This window comes from Erithacus rubecula, assembly GCF_903797595.1.
Source record: "Erithacus rubecula genome assembly, chromosome: 10".
In the NCBI taxonomy this organism is placed as follows: Eukaryota; Metazoa; Chordata; class Aves; order Passeriformes; family Muscicapidae; genus Erithacus; species Erithacus rubecula.
The window spans coordinates 7,214,582-7,238,814 of NC_136662.1; the positions used below are offsets into that span (position 1 = coordinate 7,214,582).

General features: G+C 35.5%; 2 protein-coding genes across 4 annotated transcripts in view; one reads left to right on the plus strand and one right to left on the minus strand.

Moving 5' to 3' along the window:
• HENMT1 (HEN methyltransferase 1) lies at window positions 1-9,640 on the plus strand. 3 transcript variants are annotated; one of them, XM_079313812.1, is made up of 7 exons: window positions 1-51; window positions 428-547; window positions 2,008-2,120; window positions 3,272-3,406; window positions 3,815-3,997; window positions 5,550-5,727; window positions 7,248-9,640. In XM_079313812.1, exons 2-7 carry the CDS (start codon window positions 434-436, stop codon window positions 7,641-7,643), a joined length of 1,119 nt encoding a protein of 372 aa, XP_079169938.1. In that variant the 5' UTR covers window positions 1-51; window positions 428-433; the 3' UTR covers window positions 7,644-9,640. The 3 variants fall into 3 exon arrangements, with proteins under 3 accessions (XP_079169938.1, XP_079169939.1, XP_079169937.1); XM_079313813.1 differs by lacking the exons at window positions 1-51; window positions 428-547 and adding an exon at window positions 193-394; XM_079313811.1 differs by lacking the exon at window positions 1-51 and having other exon boundaries at window positions 424-547.
• The window catches only part of EEIG2 (EEIG family member 2), a 20,384-nt gene continuing 5,286 nt past the window's right edge, over window positions 9,136-24,233 (minus strand). Inside the window, exons 2-11 of the mRNA XM_079313814.1 lie at window positions 19,549-19,669; window positions 18,960-18,989; window positions 18,368-18,484; window positions 17,154-17,200; window positions 14,734-14,840; window positions 14,112-14,207; window positions 13,388-13,589; window positions 13,176-13,303; window positions 12,727-12,796; window positions 9,136-11,168 (exon numbers count right to left, since the gene is read on the minus strand). Of these exons, the coding sequence (XP_079169940.1) occupies window positions 11,126-11,168; window positions 12,727-12,796; window positions 13,176-13,303; window positions 13,388-13,589; window positions 14,112-14,207; window positions 14,734-14,840; window positions 17,154-17,200; window positions 18,368-18,484; window positions 18,960-18,989; window positions 19,549-19,669 (961 nt within the window). The 3' untranslated portion in view covers window positions 9,136-11,125. The remainder of the gene's footprint in view (window positions 11,169-12,726; window positions 12,797-13,175; window positions 13,304-13,387; window positions 13,590-14,111; window positions 14,208-14,733; window positions 14,841-17,153; window positions 17,201-18,367; window positions 18,485-18,959; window positions 18,990-19,548; window positions 19,670-24,233) is intronic.

A 24,233-nucleotide genomic window follows, 5' to 3' on the forward strand; every position in this document is an offset into this window, starting at 1 on the left:
ATCTGCTCCTGAGGCGGCGGAGGGACTGGCCTGGACACCGAGCTGGATTTTGTGCGTATATATACACCAGTACACATTTTTGTTTATGTATAAAAGACCTCGTAGAGCAATCACTTTGTGCGCAGGCTTGTGTTTGGTTGTAGTCGTTGTCGAGGATGGAGAGTGACAGATGATGAAATTTGCTTTTTTTAGATTTGTATATGATTTGTAGTTGTATACATAAGGCTATTTACATAATTACATGTGGAGACAACAGCCTAGTCGTGCTAATCCCAATGTTTTTGTCATTCTTTGAATAGAACTCAGATCAGGTCTACCCCCGCTTAATTGGGACTCCAACACCACTGAAAATAGCAGACTTTGTAGTTGGATATGTTATGAAGTGCTTCAGAAAGTAAGAGTTAACTTTTTATTTTGGCGTTGCCAGAATACTATGGACAAGAACTCGCAAGAAGAGTTTACCCAAATTGTTAAATTCGAACCTCCTTTGTACAAACAACGCTACCAGTTCGTTAAAGATCTAGTGGAGAAATACAAACCTAAGAAGGTTGGTATGTTTTGTTTATTTAGGTTATATACTTGAAAGTAAGTTGACATTTGCCATCTCAGGAAGACAAAATGCATAAATAACCTGTTGATCTAATTACCAAACAATGGTAGTGAAGGAGCTGTTAAAACTGAATGACTTTAGCAGACACCTTGTGGTATGTTGTTTTCAGGGATGCATAAAATTAATGTTACTTGGTGGGAAGAGGAGAATATTTAAACAAGAGAAATACCTTAGACTATTTTTGAAAGTGGTGGGCATTGTGTGTTTAATTTAATGCTGTGGAATTCTGTTCAAGTTGCTTTCCTCATAGTTAGGTTTTGCTTTCCAGAACTGTTAGTTTTGTGTAGTGTGTCAGGTTTATCTCATCGTTTGTATAGGTGGTCTCAGATGAGAAGTGACACTGAGAGTGTGGAATTATGTGAGGCTAACTCATCTACACTTTCTTAATGTTTTGTAACCTTCCACCTGTGTTGTCACCTGTGTCCCCCCAATATACCAGAACTTTTGTTTCACTATTCACTGTGAGAAGTTAAAATATTTAACTAACACTCTCTAGTGTTTGCTCTCTTCTAATGTGTTCTCCCCCTTTCCTTCCCCAAAAGTCTGCAGTGTTTAACCATTAAACTGATGTTGATATTTTCAGGGGCATGCACCTGCATTATTTATGTGATCATACTTCTAGTAGCTAATAAAAATCTAATCCAGTCTGTGATACTGTGGCACTGTAATCTGCTTTCAAATATTCACCAGTGGTGCAACTGTCTTTGAAGGTTTGAATTTTCTGATACAGGATATGGAAGGGGCAGGAGGGTGAACTTGCTTTTACAAGTTTACACAGACTGTAGATAAACTGGACAGAAACAACTCAGGATTTTCACATAGGGAACAGCAGTGTGCTTCAACCTTGACTGAGCCTGAGAAAGAACAGTGGGAGTTGGTTTACATACTCAGCTATCTCTTCAGCTTACAGGAAAGACTGTCTATTATTTAAAATTTATAAAACATTAGCCTGAGCCTGTCAGCTTGTTTTATGCAGATTCTTTGCTGCTAACTTGGCTGCCCTTGAGCCTGTTCTCAGTGTTTTGGAGGGAGAACAGCCCAGTGAAAAGCAGTGGTGAATGTGAAAATTGCTGTAGCTTTTATACTTAAAATCATACCTTACTAACTGTTATTCATGTGGAAGACATTTTCCAGAGTCAGTGGGATGTCCTACATGTACTTGTTTATAGCTGTACTAACAAAAGGTTAATTATTTTTAAAAAATCTTGCAGCATCTTCATCTACATTTTTTAAAAATAATTTTCAAATTGCTTGCTTGCAGCTGTAAATTTTAATTATTATTCTGAAATGCTTTATCATTAAAAAGTTTGATAAGATGGAATTTTAATTTTATGTAAGTCTCTGAAATTACTTAGATATATCTAGCATTTATACATTTTTTAATATCTAATTTACAGGTGGCAGATTTAGGATGTGCTGATTGCACCCTTCTCTGGATGCTGAAATTCTGCAGTTGCATTGAAGTGTTAGCTGGGCTAGATATCTGTGCAAATAAAATGAAAGAGAAAATGTAAGCTCTTTGATTGTTTTGAGTTTTGTGTTTTTCTTGACCTAGTGGTGTGCTGGGTTAACCCTGTCTGGAACCAGGAGCTCACCAAAAGCTGTTCTATCACACCCCTTCCTTGGCTGGACAGAGAGAGAAAATACAACAAAATGTTCATGAGTTAAAGGGCAGGGAGAGATCCCTCATCAGTTACCATCATGGGCAAAACAGACTTGACTTGGGGAAATTAGTTGAATTTATTATCAATATCAGAGTAGGATAATAAGAAGTAAAGCAAATTTTAAAAACACCTTCTCCCTGCTCTTACTCCTTCATGGGTTTAACTCATGCCCTCAGGATGTGCACATCTGAGAAATACACTGTACAGGCACTAATGCATGGTGTTAGGAATATCTGTGTATGTTATTGTCATCAGAAAGATCAGTTTTGATATTTTTGAAATGTGCATGGAACCTTTAGTCAGCATGGTGGGGACTTGTTCTGCTTTACAATTTTGAAATAGGAAGGTTAGCTCAGTGTGTGGTGGCTGGTTTAGAACCTCTGTAAAATGAGAGGTTTATGTGATCTGTGAAACATTGGTCCGATGGATGAACGTTGGTTTCTTGAAAGCAAATTAATACAATTCCAGTGAATATGTAGGATCTGGATGCTGATGTTAACTCTTGCTCTTTCTCAAGAATGAAATAACCTTTTATATTTAATATTTATTGTGTGTTTTTTCTAGTGTTGTATTTCAGAATGAAATTTTCACATGTACTTTGGTTTCTTAGTGTATTTTACTTGGAAAAAATAGGCAATATGCTTTCCTAAAACTCTCCCCAAAACCCCACAAAGCTTGTTTAGGCCAGACTTTGTGTGTCTGGAATTGAACTATTATCAAAATTTACAAGTGGCTTTCCAAGTGACTTGGAAATATAATGGAAATTTTTGTAAACACAAAGGACAGTTTCTGGATTAACTTCTGCTCTTTCTGTTCTATCGTAGGTAGTTACAAAAAGAGTTTGTATTGCATATTCTTTTTTATATCCATGTAAAGTAGTTAACCTTTTTGAGATTTATGAGGTATCTATGCTGGGTTTTAGCTAGATCATTTGCATGCACTATTTATCTTGTCTTAAAATCCTTCCTTTAACATAATATTTTTAATACTTTTGTAGGCATACGTTGTCTCCTCTTCCTGTTGATTATTTGCAACCATCTGAAAGATCCCTAACTGTTACCTTGCATCATGGTTCAGTTGCTCATAAAGATCCTTGCATGCTTGGATTTGACTTGGTGACATGTATTGAACTGTGAGTATTAGGACAATACAAAATGGTTTTGAAAGTCCATTAGAATTCAGTTTGCAATTTTGTCCATGCTCCAAAGAGGTTTGATCAAGCCTTACAAGCAGAGGAGTAGAATTAGAAAAGTAGAAAGTAGAAGAGTAGCTTCTAACTTGTGTTTAAATTAACTATACTAAGCAATTCAGGTAGTGAATTATGGCAGGAAGAAGATACCAATGAAAAGGTACAAAATGCAAGAGGAGATTTGCACAGGCAAAATCCCCTGTGCTGCCACTTGGCCATGGTGCCAGTGCACATATTGCAGAGGTAGGCATAAAATTACAAGTTACAGATATGGGTTTGGGGTTATTTTGACTGGTTGTTAAGATTATAGTAGTGTGTTTTTAAATACAGACATCAACTTATTCTTTTCAGAATAGAACACCTGGAAGAATCAGAGCTGAAGAAGTTTCCTGAAGTAGTGTTTGGTTTCATGGCTCCAAGCATAGTTGTGATCAGCACTCCAAATTCTGAATTTAACACTTTGCTTCCAGGAGTGAAATTATTCAGGCATCCAGACCACAAATTCGAGTGGAGCCAAGCACAGTTTCAAAGCTGGTAAGGTACTGAACATCATATGCTGGGTGCACATGATGCAGCTCTGAATGCCCAGCAGAGTGAGAAATGAATGTCAGTGCATTTTCAGCAAGGTTCAGTTATGTGGTTTGCTGTCAATGAAGTGTCACACCCTGATTTGGTGGTTTCTTTGCTGTTGAGAGCAGTTAAGCATATTCTATGGGTTTTGTATTTTCTGATGGTGGTTATATTGACTTTTACTGTAACTGCTCTGCAAAAAAGATTTAAAACTTTTACTTACTTTTTATATATCTTTGTTACAATTAACATACAATTAATATTTTTGCATAAATACCCTGCTATAGAAATTCTTCATAAAATCCAAGAAATGTGCTTACTATATATGGTGTGTAATCAAAGCAGTAAGAGTATGCAAGCAGATTTATCAGATAACCACATCAATGGGGCATGTTGAACATAGAATAATTTAATGGATCATGGCAGGATGAAGGATTCAATGTGAATTGTATGCACATGACAGAGGGCTACACGAGATCTATCTTACCTTTAATATCAGGAATGTAATAAAAATAAAGTGGAATGCTGTGACAGCATTCAACTGTCAAGCAGTTGTAGAAGAAAATACATGGTGTAGTAAAGAATGCTGTACCTCAGTAGCCAACCCTTGGTATATCTATCACAGAAATTTTGCCCCTTAAACTATGTTGTTTCTGCCATACACTTTAAAGTATCCAGTGATTTGAGTAAACAGTTTTGCAAAGCTGGAAGCATGTATTTTTGCACTACATAATGATACTAAAACTTGCCTGTAATTAGCTATCCTAGAATACCTTAGAGACAATTTCTGTGACTTCAAGTATATTTAGATTTTGCTTTTAGATAGATTTGAATTAAAAATATTGGTTTCACTGAAGAAATGTGGGGATTTTTTGGGCTGTAAACATAAGAAAGCCTTTGTGTTGTGAAACAAAAATATTACATTATTCTCTAAAATACATGAGATATTAATGTAATTCTTTTCTTTTTCATGGAGAGTGATGGAGGTAGGTAGTGCAGTTTTGATTCTCTGCCCCATTCTGTTATTCACACTGGCTGATTTTAGATGTTCACACTTTTCATTTAGATGTTATGTACACCATTGTAACCTTGATTAGGTAGATTTTAAACTTTCTATACTTACAGCAAGCCATACTTTCTCTCTTAACTGGTCTCTTGTGGTTTAGAGGTGCGTTATGTTTTCTATGGGTTCTTCTTAAATAATTTTGTTATTGAAAATCAGTTTTTAGCTGACTTCCACGCTGGTGACTAAGCAGCTGTGAGTATTAGCATTCTATGCACATATTTTAGAAGAAACAGTAATATTTGGATGGCTAAATTACTGATATTAAATGATTCAGACTATAGTAGCTGTGGTACAAGATGTGACAGTGATTATCTTCAGGCATGGGAGTATTGTTAAAGAAATTATGCTTCAGCCTTCACAGCCTTAGAGTCCTGTTTATCCTTAAGAATGGGTCTTTATGGCATGGAAAGATGACTATTTCATATAATTGGAATAATTTGTCTTTCTTAGGGCTCTGGAGACTGCTAGATGCTATGATTACTCAGTGGAATTTACTGGTGTTGGGCACCCACCAACAGGAATGGAGAAGATTGGGTTTTGTACCCAAATAGGTGTGTTTCTTAGAAAATATCCTCAAACTGGTAAATCTGTTCAGTCTGAGAAACCCACTGAAGCAGTTTACAAAACAGTAAGTATTACTTTCTTCCTTTAGAGGTATGAATAAATTGTAGTCTATGACTGCCTGTGAGGTTGTTACCATGAAATGCTGCTGCTGTTGTGTCTTAGCTCTGCCATCAGAACAAGACAGTCTCATTCTTTGTGTTTCCAGTTGTACAAAGGCCTTAAACTTTTAGGGTATTTGCTAAATAACAGTATAGATAATAATTCTTATCTTAAGATACTCCTATCCTTGGAATGATTTGGTTTTCCTTCCTGCCTGCTATTTTTCCTCTAGTCATTAATTTTATTTATTATGTGGCTGTTGGCAATGACACAGATTTTTCAGATGCATAAAAATTTTTAAAAAGCTTCCCTTATTAGGTGCCATGTGGTATAAATCAAGCTGTTTTCAGAGTTGACATGAAGTAACAAAGGAAAAATAAATGCACTGTTGGGGTTTTATTCATTTTTATAAGGCCTTAAATTATTTGTTTCAGTGAAAATACTTTAATATTTCAGTTATTTATGTAAAAATAGATAAGTATCTTCAAATTACTTGTGACCCAAACTGAAACATACAGTGGTGTTATGGCTTTATCTTTTATGCTTTCCAATTTATAAAAACATTTATAAATTCTGTATTGGAAATTTCTATGCATGGAAATGTCACCTATCATCTACTGCCATTAGCAGAATCATGAAAAATGCTCACCAAACTTGGAAATACATCTAGGTGATGGACATACACTAGAAATTGCTTTCATTAGCTCCCATTACAGGGTCATTTTGGACAGAGTTTTGACATGGGTATGATTTAAGATTAAACAAGAGTGTTAATGTTGTGTGTTTCTTGCCAAATTACTTTTTACTAGGTAACTGATTTATAGGAATAATTCAACATTTCAAGATGTACTTGGGAAGTAAGAAGTAATTGTAAACAGTGGAACTTCATTGGTAGTGTATTGGTATAAGCACTTCCTAGTAACCTGGTGGGAATGAGATTGCCTGCTTAGTTTCCTTTATTGCCTTGGAATATAGCTCAGTGCAGAACACACTACAAGTTCACAGACTTTGATGTCACAATTTATTTGTAGCATTCCCTACAGCTGTGAGAGCATATTTAATGTTTTACTCTGAAAACAATAAATGACATGCTGTAGTCTTGGTTTGCAGGTGACAGTTCAAAAGTAGTTTAGAATCTCAGTAATTATGGATCTGTACCCAGTACCCCATCATATGAGAAGTAAGAGTATTATTAAAAAGAGGTAAAGAATTGCAGAGTTTTACCTTGCCTGATCTACAAGTGTAGCTTGCAGGTATAGCCTGTTGGGTTCTGGGGTGTTTAAGTTCATTTAACTGCCAGTGTAGTTGTAATACAGAAAACCAGCTGATATTGCCTAGTTTTTGTTACCTAAAACAGTTTAATAAGCAAAACAGGATTGAATAAAAAATAATATTCACATTTTAGGAGCTTTTTTGGACAGCAAATGTTAAAATCTGAGCTTGTGATAGTGATAAACATTTTATGTATTCTTGTATATTGTAAAGGTCTTCAAAGCAGTGTACCCAAGTCTTAAAGATGAGAAGTACTTGCAGAAAGCAGTAATTAGAGAAGTTATTTTCACAGCTGAAATCATTAAGCACCGTTTTATGTCAAAACGTGAGGAGTACAGTGATGATCCTGAGAGAAAACCCAAATCCCAACCATCAATGGACTATTTTTCTGACTATCTTGGGAAACTGGTTATTGAAAAAAACATGGAACCATTTGTCAGTGGAAATGAGGTTTACATACCTCTCACAACAATCTTTTCTTGTCCCAAAGTGAAAAGACTTTGTGGTACCTTTGAGAAGTTATGCAAACTTATTGCTGGCAAGGTCACACTGAGCAGTGATGGTTCTGCTGTGATGTTCAATATTGAACATGAAAATGAAGAGGATTAGATCACAGATTTCTCACACAAAGTTCAGTTGAAATAATTAAAGTGGGTTTTTTTAGAAGCTGTCAAATGGTATGTTCTGTATGCTGACACAAAATCTTTTTTAACCTTCCATCAGTGGTATTTATTTGCCAGCACCTCTCATTGATTCAAGGTGAGTGCTTCTGACAAAGGTAACAGTAACTCATAGGGGTTTCAAGTAGAGTATCAGGGGCTAAAAGAAAAGAATTAGTTCCCAAGAAGAAAATTAGGTATTTCTATTTGCTTTCTATTGCTTTATTATAGCTATCATTACTAGGTTATTTCTGGTAGTCTTTTGTAGCTTCAAGGATAGTTTTACCTTCTGCTGTGTTGTGCTGAATAATGTGAATCAGACATAAGTTTAGGGCAAGTTTTTTCTCAATTTCTATAAAATTTGTAGATGTCTTTTTTAAGATGACTACATACTCGGCCTCAATGAAAACCAAATGTTGTTTCAACTGAATTGAAATATGAAACTGGCATCTTTGTTCTGTTCTTGAAAAAAATTTTAAAAATTAAAGAACTGCAGTAATTGTGAGTGCTAACCTGTGTCTAAAGTGGGCCTGAAAACTTTGTGTTTTCATGTGCAGTTGTTGTTCAAAACTATAAATCCAAATAGAGTAGATGGAAAAAATTTAACAAGAACAAAAGCCCACAACACAACCAAAAATCCCATCCAACATCAAGAAAAGAGTGAAGTATCCTGAATATAAGGGAAGTATTGTGGTTATCTATTGTTTGGTTATGGTCAGAATAGTTGAACAGAATACTTCTGATCAGTGTTCTGGATTAAAGATTTTCCTTCTAGATTGGAAGAATGGTATCTAAATAACATTTTCCTGATAATACAGATGCCACTTTGTGATAACACAAAAGCAGAAAAAAGCAAAGCATTTTAAAAAGCAATCCTTAACTGGAAGAGAAACTGAAATGGACTCAAACTTCCAGTTAAGTTTGTAATTTTTGCATTAAAAAAGAAGAGACAATTGTTTAGGAACAGCTTTCAAGCTGAAGATGTGAGTTTATTGAATGTCTGAGAGATTTGTATTTAAATACAGTTTAAAAAACACATAATCCACCCATACATCCCAAACAGTTTACAACATGGAAGTCTCTAGTATTGATATAACACAGTTTACAAAAACAAAAATACAGCACCTAAATGTGAAGGTTATGTTTCACTTACATAATGCACAATTAGATTATCACTTCATGAAGAGTTGTAAGTCAAGAAAGAAGAATAAATTACTAAGATACAGTTTTATGAAAAGCTGGATTTCTATGTCAACTTCCCTATCATTTAAAAGATCTGCCAAGGCAAGAAAATACTGTTTCTAGTAAACAAATTATCTAATCTAGTAAACAAATTATCTAATCTATGACCATTAGCTGGTTGTTTAACATAAAATGGAATGGGCCATGGAAATTCCCTTGAGAATTACATAAGTAGCTGTACAGTGTTTTTTAAAAGTCTCTTTTCCTCAAACTACATGTAGTTTTCCTAGTAAATGTAAGTAAAACTACCATTTAACTACTACTAGTTTTAATAGATTTGTCAACTAGTATAGCAGCATCAAGGAGTACTGAAAGGAAAGAATGTATTCAAATTTCTGGCATCTTTTGCTTGCAATGGGATTTTTTTGTATGAATTATTATATAATAGGAACGACTACAATGTTCTGAGAGAGAGTTGTATACCAGCAGTTAAGTAGTTTCTGTTTAAAATTCCTGTGGAGAACAGAAACTGTTAATACCACACTTATTTTAAGTGCAGCTAAAATAGAATCTTTGTATTAATTCTTTTACCTAATTTGTCACTCTAAAGCTATTATAATTAACAGTAGAAATAAAAGTATGCAAGTACCAAAACTGAGAAATAGCTCATATTCATCATATTCAATAACAGTATTCTAACTTTGAAAGCTGACATTTTCTTAAAAATACAAATAAAGATTTAATAACTATACTATGGATTTCTGGGGGGAAAAGTCTGCTTTTCCTAATTTAACCTATTAAATATGGCCACTTTTACATCAGTTAAAAAGATGTCCAACATCACTGAGCAAAATTTGAAGCATTCTGAGCTTTCAAAAGTGGCCAAACTACTTTTACTTATTCCAGGCCTAACAGTACCACTAAATGCAGGAGAAAAAAAAAGTAATTTTCAGTTTACAATTAATTACATCTATTTGTTACCCAACACATCCCTTTAAAAATTGATTCTTTCATATTCTCAATGAAAATTTAAAGAGCTCTTTCTTGCCTGTCAGGCAAATCACTACTTGTGCAAATTGAAATACAGTACATTGACCTAATGTAACAGTGGACAGATAGCAAAAAAAGAAGTGTTCAACAAAGTTGCACACTAAGATTTGTGTGCAGAGTATGTCTACAATAAAGTGCTTCTCTTAACAAGTTATATTACTAATAGTATAAATGTCTACCTAGTTTTAAAGCTTAAATTCCTTAATAATGGTTTCATCTCCCTGTACACCCCCAATCCTGCAAGGCACATTTAAAACACAAGCAAAGCACAGACTGTGAAAGATTAAACTACAATTTAAAAAATTAAGTGGTAGTAAACTACTGACTAGGTTTGTAAACAGTACCATCCTATTGCATGTCAATGTTCATGCATTATCAAAGTGAGTTTCTGTGGGAGCAGTTGCTGAACTCCAGATTTAACTATCAAGGCAGCTTTCTTGATAAAACACTACTGTGCCTTAGTGTTTTGGTGTGGAATCCCACTTTTTTCATCACTTGAACAAAATAAAAAAAAACGTCACATCTGATGCATTTAAACCTGTAGCCTTAATTTACAGTCAACACAACTGACTAGTGGCTGGCTTAGATCTTAGGTCTAGATTTATTTTGTTTTGGAGGTTTGTTTTAAATGTAGGTGATGGTCACTTCTTCTGTTGAACCTTACAATGAATTGTGCTCAGTACTCTTAAGAGAAGGTTTTGGTTATGTTAAAACATAGCTGGCCTGTTTTTTGGAGGCCGTAACTTTGACCTGATAAAAATTTGATAGGAGTTATTAGCTTCTGTAAAACTAAAATGGCATGTAGTCTCAAATTCAGTAATTACTTTCTTCAGGTTCTTGTAAGACCAGCTTTCAAAAGTTTCTTTAGAAACAGCATTATGAATAAAGTCCATCACCACAAGTGATCTCATTATATAAAATATTGATATGGGACATGCTTCCACAGATGTTTCACAGAAATTAGGTAATTCCACTAATATCAGAACTTACAAAAATGGTCCAAGTGCTCTCACAAGGTCCACATAGCTGAACATTGCCTTCATACCACAGAAGATGATGCTCTGTGAGCAAGAAGCATTCTGCTTTTCAGAAAAAGATCACATTGAGTTCATTTTGTCTTTTTCAGCTCTTGCAACAGAGCAAACAATACCAGAAGTGTCAATATTAGAACTCCAAGGTTTCCTCATTTGACATTCCAGTTTAGCGTTTTATCACCACCTGCTCATATGCTCCAGATCCTACTCTGAAAATTTGAAAAAAGTTAGTTCAATGTCAATTTAAGTGGAAGCTAAATAGCAAGTATCACATATTGTTTAAACAACCCAACCAACAGCCCTCCCCCCCCACCCCAAAAAAAAAAAACCCCAACAAAACCTTTCCAACCAAACAGCAAGTACCAAACCAGCTAAAAGTGAAGGGTAGAAAACATTCATCATTAATACCATGTCATGGAGTCACCTACACTTTAATGCACTAAAGAGATTTTGTTGTACTACAGTCAAAATGAACACAAAGTAATGTTACTAAATAAGAAGTTACTGTTGGACTTCATTAGAATTTCATAAAAATCACATTTAAGGTACCCATGCCCACAGCTACATCCTAAGCAGCTAATACTCTTTATATACATTTATACATTAACAGATCAGTGTGTCTAAAAAACCCAGAAACAGATTGTAATCTTACATTAAGATATAAGAAAAACTTCTTCAGTCTTTTGTTCACGTTGAATTGTAAACAAAACTCCTTCACCTACCACATGACAGTCCATAGTGAGTGGTTTTCCACAGCAAATTGCAGTAGTATGTAAAATATTAATAGGGCAAGCTCTGCCTTAGTACAGTATTGTGGCTGGACTGTTCTGGCAGCTGCCTTAGCACAGATCTCTGTGTGCTACAGGAGTGTGTTCTGTACCCATTCATGTGGTCTTAAAACAGATACTGGTGTGCCCAGTTAGCAGATGAGCCAAGGAATCACCTTTTAACCATTAATATTACATGCACATTTAAAATGCAATTATTTTATGACTTTCAGTATATTATCAACTGCCTTTATACCTAGATTCATAGTAATTGCTGAAATACTGAGGCTATTCTGATCTCTTCAGCTAAAAATGTTGAGTTGCATTGGACTGCAGAAACACAGTGTAAGAGCATATTCTTGCCTGGCTTTCCTGCTTTCTCATCTGAAGATTAACATATTCAGGTCAAGTCATATATCAGGCTATTTGAAGAAGGTTTAGTGAAGAAAAAAAGGTCCCTGGATCTAAACAAGATAATCTGAAGCAGATTATCAGAAGAAAGAGTTTAGGGCTGCAAATAGTTGAAAGGTGAACAAACCATTGAAACAAATAATGTAACAAATGGAAACAGGATTTGTGAGAAAAAATAAACTGAAGAAAATTAGCATTGTTAACAGGAAGATGTAACAGTTTGATACTGTAAAGACAGATGTGTAAACCACTTAAAATTTTCTCCCCACTTCAGTGTAACATAATAAAGCTGTAGAGCTCCCATTTGAAACTGGTGTCTGTTTCCTTTGTCCATACTGAAACTCACATCAGAGAACCTCAGAACTGAGACTCTTCAGAAACTCTGAAAGTTACAATTCTTATGGCTGACACATCAGTTCTGTTCTGGAACTAATCTATGTGTCCTCTTTTAAAAACTGACAATCTAGCTCTTTTGGTGCTTTTAAATGATACAGAATAGAAAGATGCAAAGGACAATTGCTGATTAATTGCTGTGTAAGATACATTTTTATTTAGTATTGCCTAAGGATTAGTTGTTCAGGCTACATACCTGTTAGGTAGATGGTGGCTTCCAAAAGAAGTGCTTCCACCAGGGCCCACAAATAATCTTAAACCTTCTTCTAAAAGGCAAATGAATTAAAATATGTTAGCTTTCTTTAATGTTGCCCTAACTAAATCTACATAATTTTAAATCTCCCAGTTTTGTAGCTGAAACTTTCAGATGGAAGTACTTCAGGTCATGAAGAACCAACTCCTACATGGTGTAGGTTGAAGTACCTTTGTCATAGATTTGCACTTGCTTTTTTAGGCTTAAAGTAGTGATCTGGGAACCCTCCCTGAATCACATACAGGTATTTTCAATTTCTGGTAGATAAAATGAAGTAAAAAATGTAGCACAGTCCTTATGAATACAAACAACAGGGACTGTGAAGAGAGTGGGTTTTCCTAAGATCTGTAATGTACATCAATTTTCCTAAGCTTTCTTATTTATCTCCATACCTTCTGCACTTGAGTCTAAACTGAAGTCTTGACTCTGGAGTATTTTTTCAACTATATCATCAGCATCAACTCTGGTAGCATCAACCCTCTTCAGCTGTGACTCCACAGAGTCTTGCTTTACAGGATGTCTGCAAAAAAAATATATATTTAGAGCTCTTAGACATGATAAAGGAATTTACTTTTGCTAGATAGGGCTTTCAAATTAAGTGCACCTGCACTGTTTTTCTGGTGGTGCATCTTCAGTGGATGTATCAGTATCAGCTTCAGTTACTTTTGGCTCAGTCTCCTCACATGCCTCTAGAATACTTCCAGTTCCTGTTGAGGTACTTCCTACTGAGGTGCTCCCCACTGAGGTGTTTCTCCTGTGGCAGAGTTCAGACAGACTAGATGATCTAGAGTGACATGTGCTGTATCCTGTTGGGAAAATGCAGGAGAGATGGGTTAGGTATGTTCTTGACAGGCCAGGTTCATCCTGAAAGTAGAATTTGTGTTTTGTCTTCTTATAAAAAGACTTTCAAAAGCCCTAAGAATGTATGTGCATACATCAACTAGATAACTGACTTGGGGTTTTGTATCCTAGCACCTGCCATTTTCTTTTTGTTCTAAGGAACTCCTGTTTATATCAGAACAATTAGAATGACAAATATCCCCTTCAGCTTTTAGATTTTTTTATTCATGGAAGATGTAAAAATCTTATTCAGATATGTTAATTGGAGGGAACAAAGGCAAAAAATTGTCTTGCTTCTGAAGAGATAATCCAGTGAACCCAGTAAATTTTAAGAGGGAAAAATGTTACCCTTGCCACACCTGAAACTCCTAGGAAAAAGCTTTCAACCCAAACCCTTTTGAAAAGGTAAAGTAAACTTATTTTCTACTGTCTAAGCCTGGAAAGAAAAGTAATCCCCAACAACTGATAACAAAATTGTGAACAACTACCTGACAGTTTTGATTGCTGACTTGCATAGCTTGATGTTCTGGAATGTCCACATGCACCAAGTTCATCTGGGACTGAGGCACTCTTTGATGAGACACCTGCAACATGGGCAAGTCAGACAGTGTTCCTAAAGCAAACTTGATTGCTACTTTGCCTGCAATCTTGATTAAATTCAAAAGTCCCATTTCCCAGAGGGATTAGAGACTCAACACTGATTTTCTACAAAACTTTTGAAGATTCAAGTGCTGCAAAAATCCCATGATAATGAATATACATGCTTTAAAAAATAAAAATCATAATATATATCTGAGCAAAACAGTACCACTGGGTTAGACAGATTTGTATGAAATGTAGTGGTAGATTTGTCTAGTGTCAATATTGAAGAGATGACCCTTCTTTCTCCAGTATCATAGTAGAACATGGTGCCAGATGTTTTCTGTCTTGAAAAGCTAACCTGCTTAAAAAAACTTCAGCTGTATTTGAAGCAGAAACCCACAAGCCAAGCAAGAAGGTTCCTTTGCAGGCCAACTGTCAGCATTCCATTCAGATCTGAAGTATTTTGAACATCTTGAAACTATGAAGCCAGTTATAAAAGCACTGAAAAATTAAGAGCATTTTCTATACCTGCTATACCCAGATGTGCTACTTTTAAGTTTTCTCCACCTTTCCTGTCTTCATGCAAAGACTCTGATTCTCCAGCAATTGCTATAGAAGTTGCTGTGGAAGGAGGCCTGTAAGAAAAAGGTGGTTAAGATTTGCTGTACTTCTGTTGTAATCCCTCCAAAATTATCAGTACAGTTTTCCTTTCAAATATGTTGGCATAATTTATACTGTGCATCCAGTTAACAGACCTACAATTCTTTTTTGGAAACATTCTGCCTAGTCCCTTGTTAAGGAAGAGGGAAAAAAAGAAGCTTTTGCTGTTGAGCTTAAGGACACATTGCAGAATCAATCTGCTCAGGCCTCTGGGGATCCTGGGAAAGGCTTTTCCTTTTATCATTAATGCTAGAATGGTATGTCTTTAATTTGAAGTTGTCTCTTATTTTTTTTTAAAGTGTATGAATCACAGGACAGTTTACATGCTAAGAAGATATGTAATTCAGTACTTGAAGGCATACATGAAAAGGTGATAAGTTAAAAACCCCAGTGTGTACACTAGTTGGCCAAGGTGGCTTCTGTGCTGTGACACACTCCTGGCTTTGTTTCATCCCTGTCATAGGGCAGGAAATGATTCTGGGCTGATAACTCTCCCAACTCCTAATCTCCATGTATTGCCCTCTAAATTTTACCTTCTACAATATCAAAAAAGCATCATGTATGATATAGTTTAAATTTTAATTCAATATTAAAAACTTTTGATAAAGCTCAGGTGCTTGTTTGAGTTAATACAAAGATCCAAAGTGAGATCTTATTAAATTAATAAACCTCTTAGTTTGTGTTTTGGTAGTGCAGAAGAAACTAATTAGAAAATTACAAAGTACAAGCCATCTCTTGCAAGCAAATACAACCTAAATACATTTCAAGATGTTACCTACATGTTTTTTTAATGCTTTATTTTCTACTTTGGGAACAGTCTGTTGGTCTGCATACAAATGGGTATTTGTTGACATTTTTAGATTTGACATAGTCAATAAATGAATCACTGTCTTCATGTAAAGTAACCCTCTTAGGTTATGTTTGAAAGTAAAGAGAGAAAGAAAAAAGCACTTCCAGAAATACAGTGCCTGTGTGACTTAACTGCAAAACATACTTTTGAAAGCAAGAACTGAATTGTTTCAGGGATGTCAAACCATATCAAACACCAAGGCTTCTAGGCTTTTTCATTAAATATGTAGTTGATGCCAGATTGTGAAACTGTTTTAAGATGTATTTTTCCTTCTACAAAGGACATCTGGATTAGATAAATTTTTTGTTCTGTTTGTGTTGAAAGTTTATGTTCCAGGAAATGGTTATATCACCAGTTTGAAAGAAAATGCCAAGTCTGAATAATTTGAGTAAGAGACTTTTTCCTAGGAATCCAGAAAGCTATTAAGGTACTAATTTCAACTCCTTTAGTACTAGGCAGTAAAAAACAAATATGTTGCTTTATTGGTATCTAAGACTGGTTGCCTTTGAGGAATTGTTTATCAGTTCCAGTGATGTATTTGTTAGTAGGTCTGACTCTAAAGGAAATCTACTGAAGTTGTTGTGAAATAAAAGAGGTGCTAAGTAATGAGGGATATGGAAAAGTTTTGCTCAATTGGACGAATTCAGGTAATACCCTCTTGCTATTTATTCAGTAAGCACAAGATGAGATTCAACAATGATCACGGTTCTGTTCTTCTTATTAAATGTTAGTAGAAGATAAAAGAAAGGACATTTAGTGGTACAAGGGGACATTGAAGAGTTCTGTGGTGAATTACCTAAGCCAGACAGGTACAAAATCACAGTACAACTATTACACTTCCTTAAGTACAGTTTAAGGACAATGAAGCCAAAGGATCCTGGCTTCCTGCCCTTCAGATGTTACCTCTTGCATCTTTTACTAAGCTGCATAATGTCTTTGCTAAATAAATATCTGTAAGTGCTTTCTCTTGTACTGTCATATCACACTTCTGTTGTTTGTTGGGGGTTTTTTGCAAATGCATATTTCAAAATTGTCTGAAACTTGTGAATAAAAGGTATAGTAGCACATTTTCCAGACACAAGTATTAGTCAGATCACCCCATACCAAGTCTATTTATATAAGGTTACTGCAGGAACAATTTCCCACAAATGGTTTGTTTTGTTGTTGTTTTTTGGTTTTTCTTTTTACATTAGAGATGTACAGGTGTGTATTTTGTGCTTAATACCAAGAACCTAACAGCAAGAACTATGACACTTCTACTGGAAATTTTACCATGTTAGTCATTATTCAGCCACCATTTCATTTTTTGCTTTTTTAAAAAATACTGTTATATTAATAACAGATTGGAGAGATGAAAAAACACAAATTAGAAGTGTAATTCTCAACATGGAATGTATGATCAAAACACCATCCCACAGAGATTTATTTACAAACTTACGTTTTAAAGCACGGGTCTCCAGACATCAGCTGCATGTTGATCAAAACCTACACATTAAGAAAACAAAATCCACAATAAGAAAAAAATTGTCTCTGTGACACATACATGGTCATGTAAGTAAGTTAAATTTACCACAAATGTTATATTTAAGGAAATAAAGTACTATCATCACACATGCAAATAAATACAGGCAAAAACCAACATCTTTTTTCTTAGGCATACAAACAACACAAAATACCATTTAAGGTAATAGAGGTACACATACAAATTTTGAAAAAAACACATATATCAAGGAGAATCTTAGAATTATTAACAATTAAGATGGCTTCAAGGGAAAAAACAGAGCCAAGAAACCTAAAACCAGAATGAGCAAACAGAACATTGTTTAGACCAGTGGGTGCTGAAGTATGTTCTTTGCTGAGGGTGTTTAGCAAACTGTTGCCTCTCAGGACAGGTTGTGCTAACATCAAAGACAGCAAAAACACACAGGGTAAAAAAGGCATAGGACACAGTGCATTGAAGGCTTGTTAGGCAGGTCAAAGCCATCAATTAATTACAAGTGTTCTGGACAGTCTGTGACTGTCAGATCAGAAGGTCCATACATAGACTGTGTATATACTGTGGAAAATTAACCCCCGTGTCTCATTAGAAATAGTATTTGTTTTTTAAAATTACCTGACAATCTCAACAGAATTATTTTCAGGGTTATGGAGCCTTTTCAGTTTTTTTAAGTCCCTGGATTAAGGGAAGAGAATGTCAGAGTGGATGTCTTGCAAGAATTCTCCCCAACTGTTACCATTATTACTATCAAATAGATAACAGGAAAATCCCAGGAGTCATGGAGATATTGAAGGTGACTTGTGCATAAATAAGCCAATTAATAGATTCACTCTCAGAAAGATGCACAGAAGGTTGCCCAGTCTTGAAGACACCATATATTAAGTTGTTTATTTTTCAGCTCTTCTTAGACTAGGAACACCTTTTAAAAGCTTTTCTTTTACAGCTATCCAGCTCCATTTCAAAGATAGGACAAACTCTATTTTTGACTGCGTAGATTTTAATGATTGTCTCTAAACAACACTTTTGGTTTTACTTCAAATAGCTTTCCTTCCAGAAAGATGTTCAGCAAATAAGTTTTAAATTTCATTAAGTGCTTAATAATAGCACTTGTTCTCTGCTTTATTGCTCTAAGTATGATAAAGGAAAGAAATTACTTTGAGAATGGAGTTGTCTTGTCTTGTATTTTTGGTATCATAACCTTCCAGTAAACAGCGACGAGTGGTATTTCCCGATCCAGCAAACTCTGCTAGATTTAGATCTGCAAATCCTAGCTGTTAAGAGAAAATGATAATTAGTAGTAAGCAGCTGGCTAAATGAAGGTACTTGCTAATTACACACTGAGTACCACTCAATAGCAGTTTCTTTCAAATATGTATGAGGTTGCCCGTTAAAGGGAAAAAGCAGAAAACAAATCCAGAGTGTAAAATTCAGCATAGTTCTATTTTCAGTTAAAAATTTCAAGTGCCAAGAGAAAAAAATAATGAGGAGAGTTTTTTTATTTTTTAATGTAGAAGTTTAATTTTAATAACCCTTTCCATATACCAGCCCAAAAGAAAAAAAGTTTTCATGGAATAGCATTGTTATGTATTTATTAAACACTCTAATTGAAAGTTCCATCAGCATTGTGTCACTGCATATTATGAAGTCATGGGTATTAAGTACTATTCTAGAATTATTTTAAAAGGGCATAAAATGACAAGAAAGAAAAGCTTATCTGTAGGCAAAATTAGTTACATCTCAATTTACCTTTGCATATGCCTTTCCTCCTTTTAATTCCTGGGGAAAAAAAAGGAAAAAGATATACCATTAAGCCATTAAATATACTGACTCAGGATTTTTCTTTGGTTTTTTTTAGAAAAGCAGGTATCAATCTTTATTTTAAAATATCTCCCCACACATTTGCTAGACTATGCTGTTGTCATTTACACCTTAATATTCATAATGCCTTTGGAGCAGGCCAGGAAGACACTCTTGTCTTGGAGAGAGGAATGGCAAGGTCTGGCCCCAAAGCTGGGACATGCTGCATGCAAAATTCTGGTACTTAGAACAGTTCAAGGCTTCTAAGCTTACTGCTGCTTGCAGGAATTATCAATCAAGAGCTTTATGAACACTGAAGAGAAATTCCTTTGCTGCCCTACTGGACAAAGGGTTTTCAATAAAAACATAAACCCCCCAAAAATTAGTCAAATTAAATTAAGTAATAAGATTACTACAAAATTTTGACTGAAGGAATACCTGATGTAATTGCAGCTAAAGTTTGCTTTATGAAACAAAATTGAAACAAAATGAAGAATGAGCAAGGAAAGAGGAGAGGAAGGGGAAAAAAGCTGCTTACCTTCCTTACAGACACCCTGCAAGTGCAGGTATCCAGAATCCCTGTTGTGGCACTGGCACTGATCTTACACATGAAGAAGAACTTTTTCTTCCAGCGGACACAATTGGCCTGAACCACTTCCCTGCAAGTAAAGAGCATTTGCTCAGTGTTAGATGCACATACATTCAGAACCATACACTGCAATAAGACAGCTCAAGAACAAACACTGGCTCCACTCTTCATGCAAATTGTAGTCCAAGGCCTGAATAATAATAATCCACCATTCTGCTCTTAACAGTACAGCATGACTAATAACTTTTTCAAACCTTGAGCATGGTATTAAACCTCCAGAAGAATTCAACAGCCACATGGTTTTTGCAAATGAATGTGAGTGTAAATTCTGCAGTTTGCCTCAGGAGAGTGAAGTCTTCCTGAACATCAGCTCCCAGGCACTGTCTCCCAAGCTGCTGATCTTTGCAATGTGCTCAAGATAGCATCTTTGACAAGCAGTTTTTCATTTCAGAGGAAAGGAGCATCATACAAGCAAAACTACATAAATTTGGGGTCTGGAAAAGTAGAAAGGAGATGATGTGCAATAACCATGAAAAAGTAATGCACTTGGGGCAAATGAGAATTGCAGCTACATACTGTGAGCTTGCCATTTGAGAGCAAAACAAGCTGACACATCTGAAGGGATCTGCTTCTCACAGGAGGATAACCATCTGACAGTATGATGCAGTGAGAAAAAAAGGAGGATGTAGGATGCTTTCAGTTATCAATGTCATTTTTTAAGACTCAGAGAAAACACATTCTGTTTGGCTAATTCTCACCAAGAACAGACTCCAAAATTAACAGGCACAGGGAGGACATCTAGAAAGCCCCTCTATGGTAAAAGAGAAAAACCCCATATAATAATAATACACTAATGATTCAAATACTTGAGAGACCAAATAACTTTTAAGTCAAATGAGAAATGGCTAAGACCAAAATAAAGCATAATCAAACATCCATTTAAAACTAAAAGTTAGAAGGCCTCAAACTATAGAGCAAGTTTCTGAAACAGCTTTCAAATAAGAGTAGACGCATAAAAAGTCTTTACTGCACTTTAGGACAAGATTGCCCACTAACAGGGCATAAGGACTGTGATTCTGAGGACTTGCCTCAATAATCAAAAGTTCTTTTCTAGCCCCATGTTTCTAAATTCACAACTTGGAACTCTGAAGAAACTGGTAATTTTTTCTGTCAGTCAAACCACTGAAGTACCATCTTCACATATAAAAATATTTCTCCTTTTTCCTCTTCCATTTTCCTAATACATACATTCCTATGTTGTATACTAACTTCTTGCTGCAGCTTATTATTGAAGGAGCAGTTTGAAGTCTTGTAGCAGATAGAATCCTATAGTTCTGCAGAGGCTGGAGCCAGAGTACATCATGTGTATAGAGAAATGAAGAATTATAGGCCACTCACAAAAGCTCTCTTGGCTGTGCTGGTGAGACTCCCAGCTCCAGGGCTCACTGGCAGTGTGACTTCCTAAGGCAGGAATTAATCAGCCAGCCTAAAATGAGTCAGTGTAATGACCACAACAGACTAACAGATGCTGAGATACAGCACTGAGTCACATTCAGGCATGTGACCTGGAAGGAACACGCTCTGTAAACACTGTGATCTACTCTTTATCTAGGATGTTTTACATTGCAAACTTTCCTGTACTGTGGGGGGAAAAGAATCCCATCCTGCTGTTATGTGAGTTATATAAAAGAACCAGAATTCAAAAAAGGGAAATTACATGTAGTTACATCTCTATTAAAACAGGCTCAGACAAGAAGACATCACATAAAATACACCCTTAAAAGGGATAATTGATATCTGATAACATTTGTGACACATATAAAACAGAGCCACTAAACTGAGAGTTCACTTATCATCCATAAAGATCAGAAAATCCTTTTTCTCATTACATCTGTTTGTTACAGAAGTAGGACAGCAGTCATCATCATCTTTCCCACCCTGTCCTTGTCACCCAGGGCACTACTGGCTCTATCAATAACAGCATCACTGCTGCTGCTATTCATCATTTCACTAAGTTCTTGTAGTAATTTTGCTTCTGTAACATTTCCAGTAGTAATAATGATACCTTTTTTCCACTGAAAAAGCGTTTTTGTAAACTCATAAATTCCAAGTGATGTGCCAAAATCTTTGTACTACTCAGTATAATCATTCAAGTTGTTTCTGTTTCTCAGAACAGCCTTCTGCCTCTATAGCAAAGTCAAAGCATCTGCACATTCTACAGTTACAGTCTTCAGACATCACTCACATTGTGGCAAATGATACATTAAACACATTTTTGCTTGTAAATGCAAAATAAATGTAAGTAACATCTGCTTGAGAAATGTAAGCAACCTTAAAACTTTAGGGATTTTGAATTTATTTTAGCATACCAATACTACTATATGGGTTCAAATAAGGAAGATAGCACAAAACCACTCTGCTTTCAATAGACTCAGTCCACTCATTTCATGGCAGGATTTGCAAACAAGAAGTAGAAGTGGCAGTAAAAAGGCTTCAGTTGTGGATGCTGATGGTCTAATTTTTCTGAAAATCAAAAAAAAAAAAAAAAATCCAGGAATTTTACTTCCTTCCCATAAGGATGTTGGAAAAAAGTATCATTAGTTTCTTTTGCTGGCATATAAATCACAAGGTATTTGAAAAATTTGTACACAATTAAAACCAAACAGACAACCCAACCAACTGCCCCTATTCCCACAGAACAGTTCTAATTCTACTATATAAAATAAAAAACAGATGCAATGTAATTCAGGTTTTTTTTTTTAGTAGAGAGAAGTACCATCATGCTGAAAAAAAGTCAAATAATCAGAACATTTAACTTCAACAGTAACATCTAAGTTGGTAAGACTCTTAGTGAAGTGCAAGCCTTTAGAAAACGAGCAGTTGTATTGATTGGCTGCTATGGAAATGAACGCAGATGACTCTGCAGCTGTGCCGGGGCTGCGGGCTCGCCGGGAGAGCTTCCCGTTCTGAGTCACTTTGCTACGAGCTCACCTCACCGCAGCAAAGCAAAACCAGTTGTTTTCTTCATCAAGATGTATCTTAGTTACCAAGATGCACTGGAATACATAGTAGGCTGCAGTGCTTTGGTGTAATTGAACAAATGCTGTCAGTAGTACATAACCAAGAATAAGTTCAATAAATAGATACTGTGGGATAAAATAGTGTGTTACCATCATTGTTTTTTCCTTAGAGTGACAGTGTCACATTGACTTAATTTCAAATGCAGGATTTAAGCTGTAAACAACTCCTTGTAGATGTTTTATGTACTATATACAATTGCCACTTAAAATGTTGAATAAAAATATTGGATTTTTCTTCTGAAACAACAGTTGAAAAAAAAAATGAACTCAGATAATAGACAGTAAATCCTAATCCAGTCACCTCCTCATCCTCAATTGTTAACAAGTGATGGACTTTTTTTTTAAGGTGTGCATGTTCATCGGATTGTTTGTTCATTTCCACATGGATAAAATCCTTGATTTATAGCTTAAATGCAAAAATTAACATTTTTAAGGACCTTCAGTGTTATGGGGAAAACCCCTTCTTGCTAAATGGAAAAGTTTTAGAATGAGAGGCTCATTTAGCAAAAGACAATTCCATGAATCAGAAAATTTACTCAAGTTTTTATTTGAGTTATTCTCAGCCCATTAGGATCATTAGCCATATGGGAATGATTATGTTAAACTGCTTGTGTTTGTAGTGCAATTATTTTAGAAATATTGGTCACCAAAGAAACAATAAATTGGAATAATTTGTTTTAAGATACCATTCAGTCTATGTATCAGACTATGTTCACATGAAAATACTTCCAGAACTACTTTTGGATTCAACTGGGTCACTACACTTCATGTCAAAGTGGGATTTGCTAATGCATCTTACAGCATGAGTTATCTACTCATTATCAATACTGTGGAAAAAAAAAGCTTTTCCTTACATGAGGTAAATGAGATTAGTATTATTTTTTGGGACTCACAGGCACAGGGGCTCAGAGCCAGCCCGGGGACTCAGAGCCTCCCTGCACTCACAGGCACAGGGACTCAGAGGATGGCACCACAGGATCCCTGACTGCAGGTGCCACCCAGGGGCTGGCATTTGCTGTAACCCATCTGGAATCTCCAGCTGCTGGCACAGTGACACACAGGGCCCTGTGACCCACAAACCAACAAACCAACTCCAGCTCTTTGAAACCAAGTGCCTGTTCTGCACAAGCCAGGCACCTTAAGCATGAAAGCTTTTCCCACTGCCTCTCCCTCTTTAACAGATGTCTGTCATCTACCTCTTCTCAAACTGTTTTTTTTTTTTTTTTTTTTTTGTGACAAGTTAGCTGTTCATACTTCTCTTATCAGTTCTTACAAGTACAGTAACAGAAGTCTCCCAAGATTGAGACCTTTTTATATCTGCAATAACCAGTTACACCCCATGCAAAGAGTAGACTATACAAACATTATTTTCCTCTACTGTATCCCAAAGATTAACCCCTTCAAAACTTCAAATATTATAATCTTTACTCCTCTCATTAATTCTTTGTTTTTACTCAACGATATTGTTTGAATCAGTTGACTAAACACATTTTACTGTAACTATTAATGAAAGGAGAAAGACAAAGAAACTACATGTTGAAAAAGTTTTACTTT

Excerpts from the sequence above, each read along its gene's own strand:
- HENMT1 (XM_079313812.1), top strand. The coding sequence starts at position 434 with ATGGACAAGAACTCGCAAGAAGAGTTTACCCAAATTGTTAAATTCGAA. Across the intron at positions 2,121-3,271 it reads AATAAAATGAAAGAGAAAAT|GCATACGTTGTCTCCTCTTC; the intron begins GTAAGCTCTTTG and ends ATACTTTTGTAG. Across the intron at positions 5,728-7,247 it reads CTGAAGCAGTTTACAAAACA|GTCTTCAAAGCAGTGTACCC; the intron begins GTAAGTATTACT and ends TATATTGTAAAG.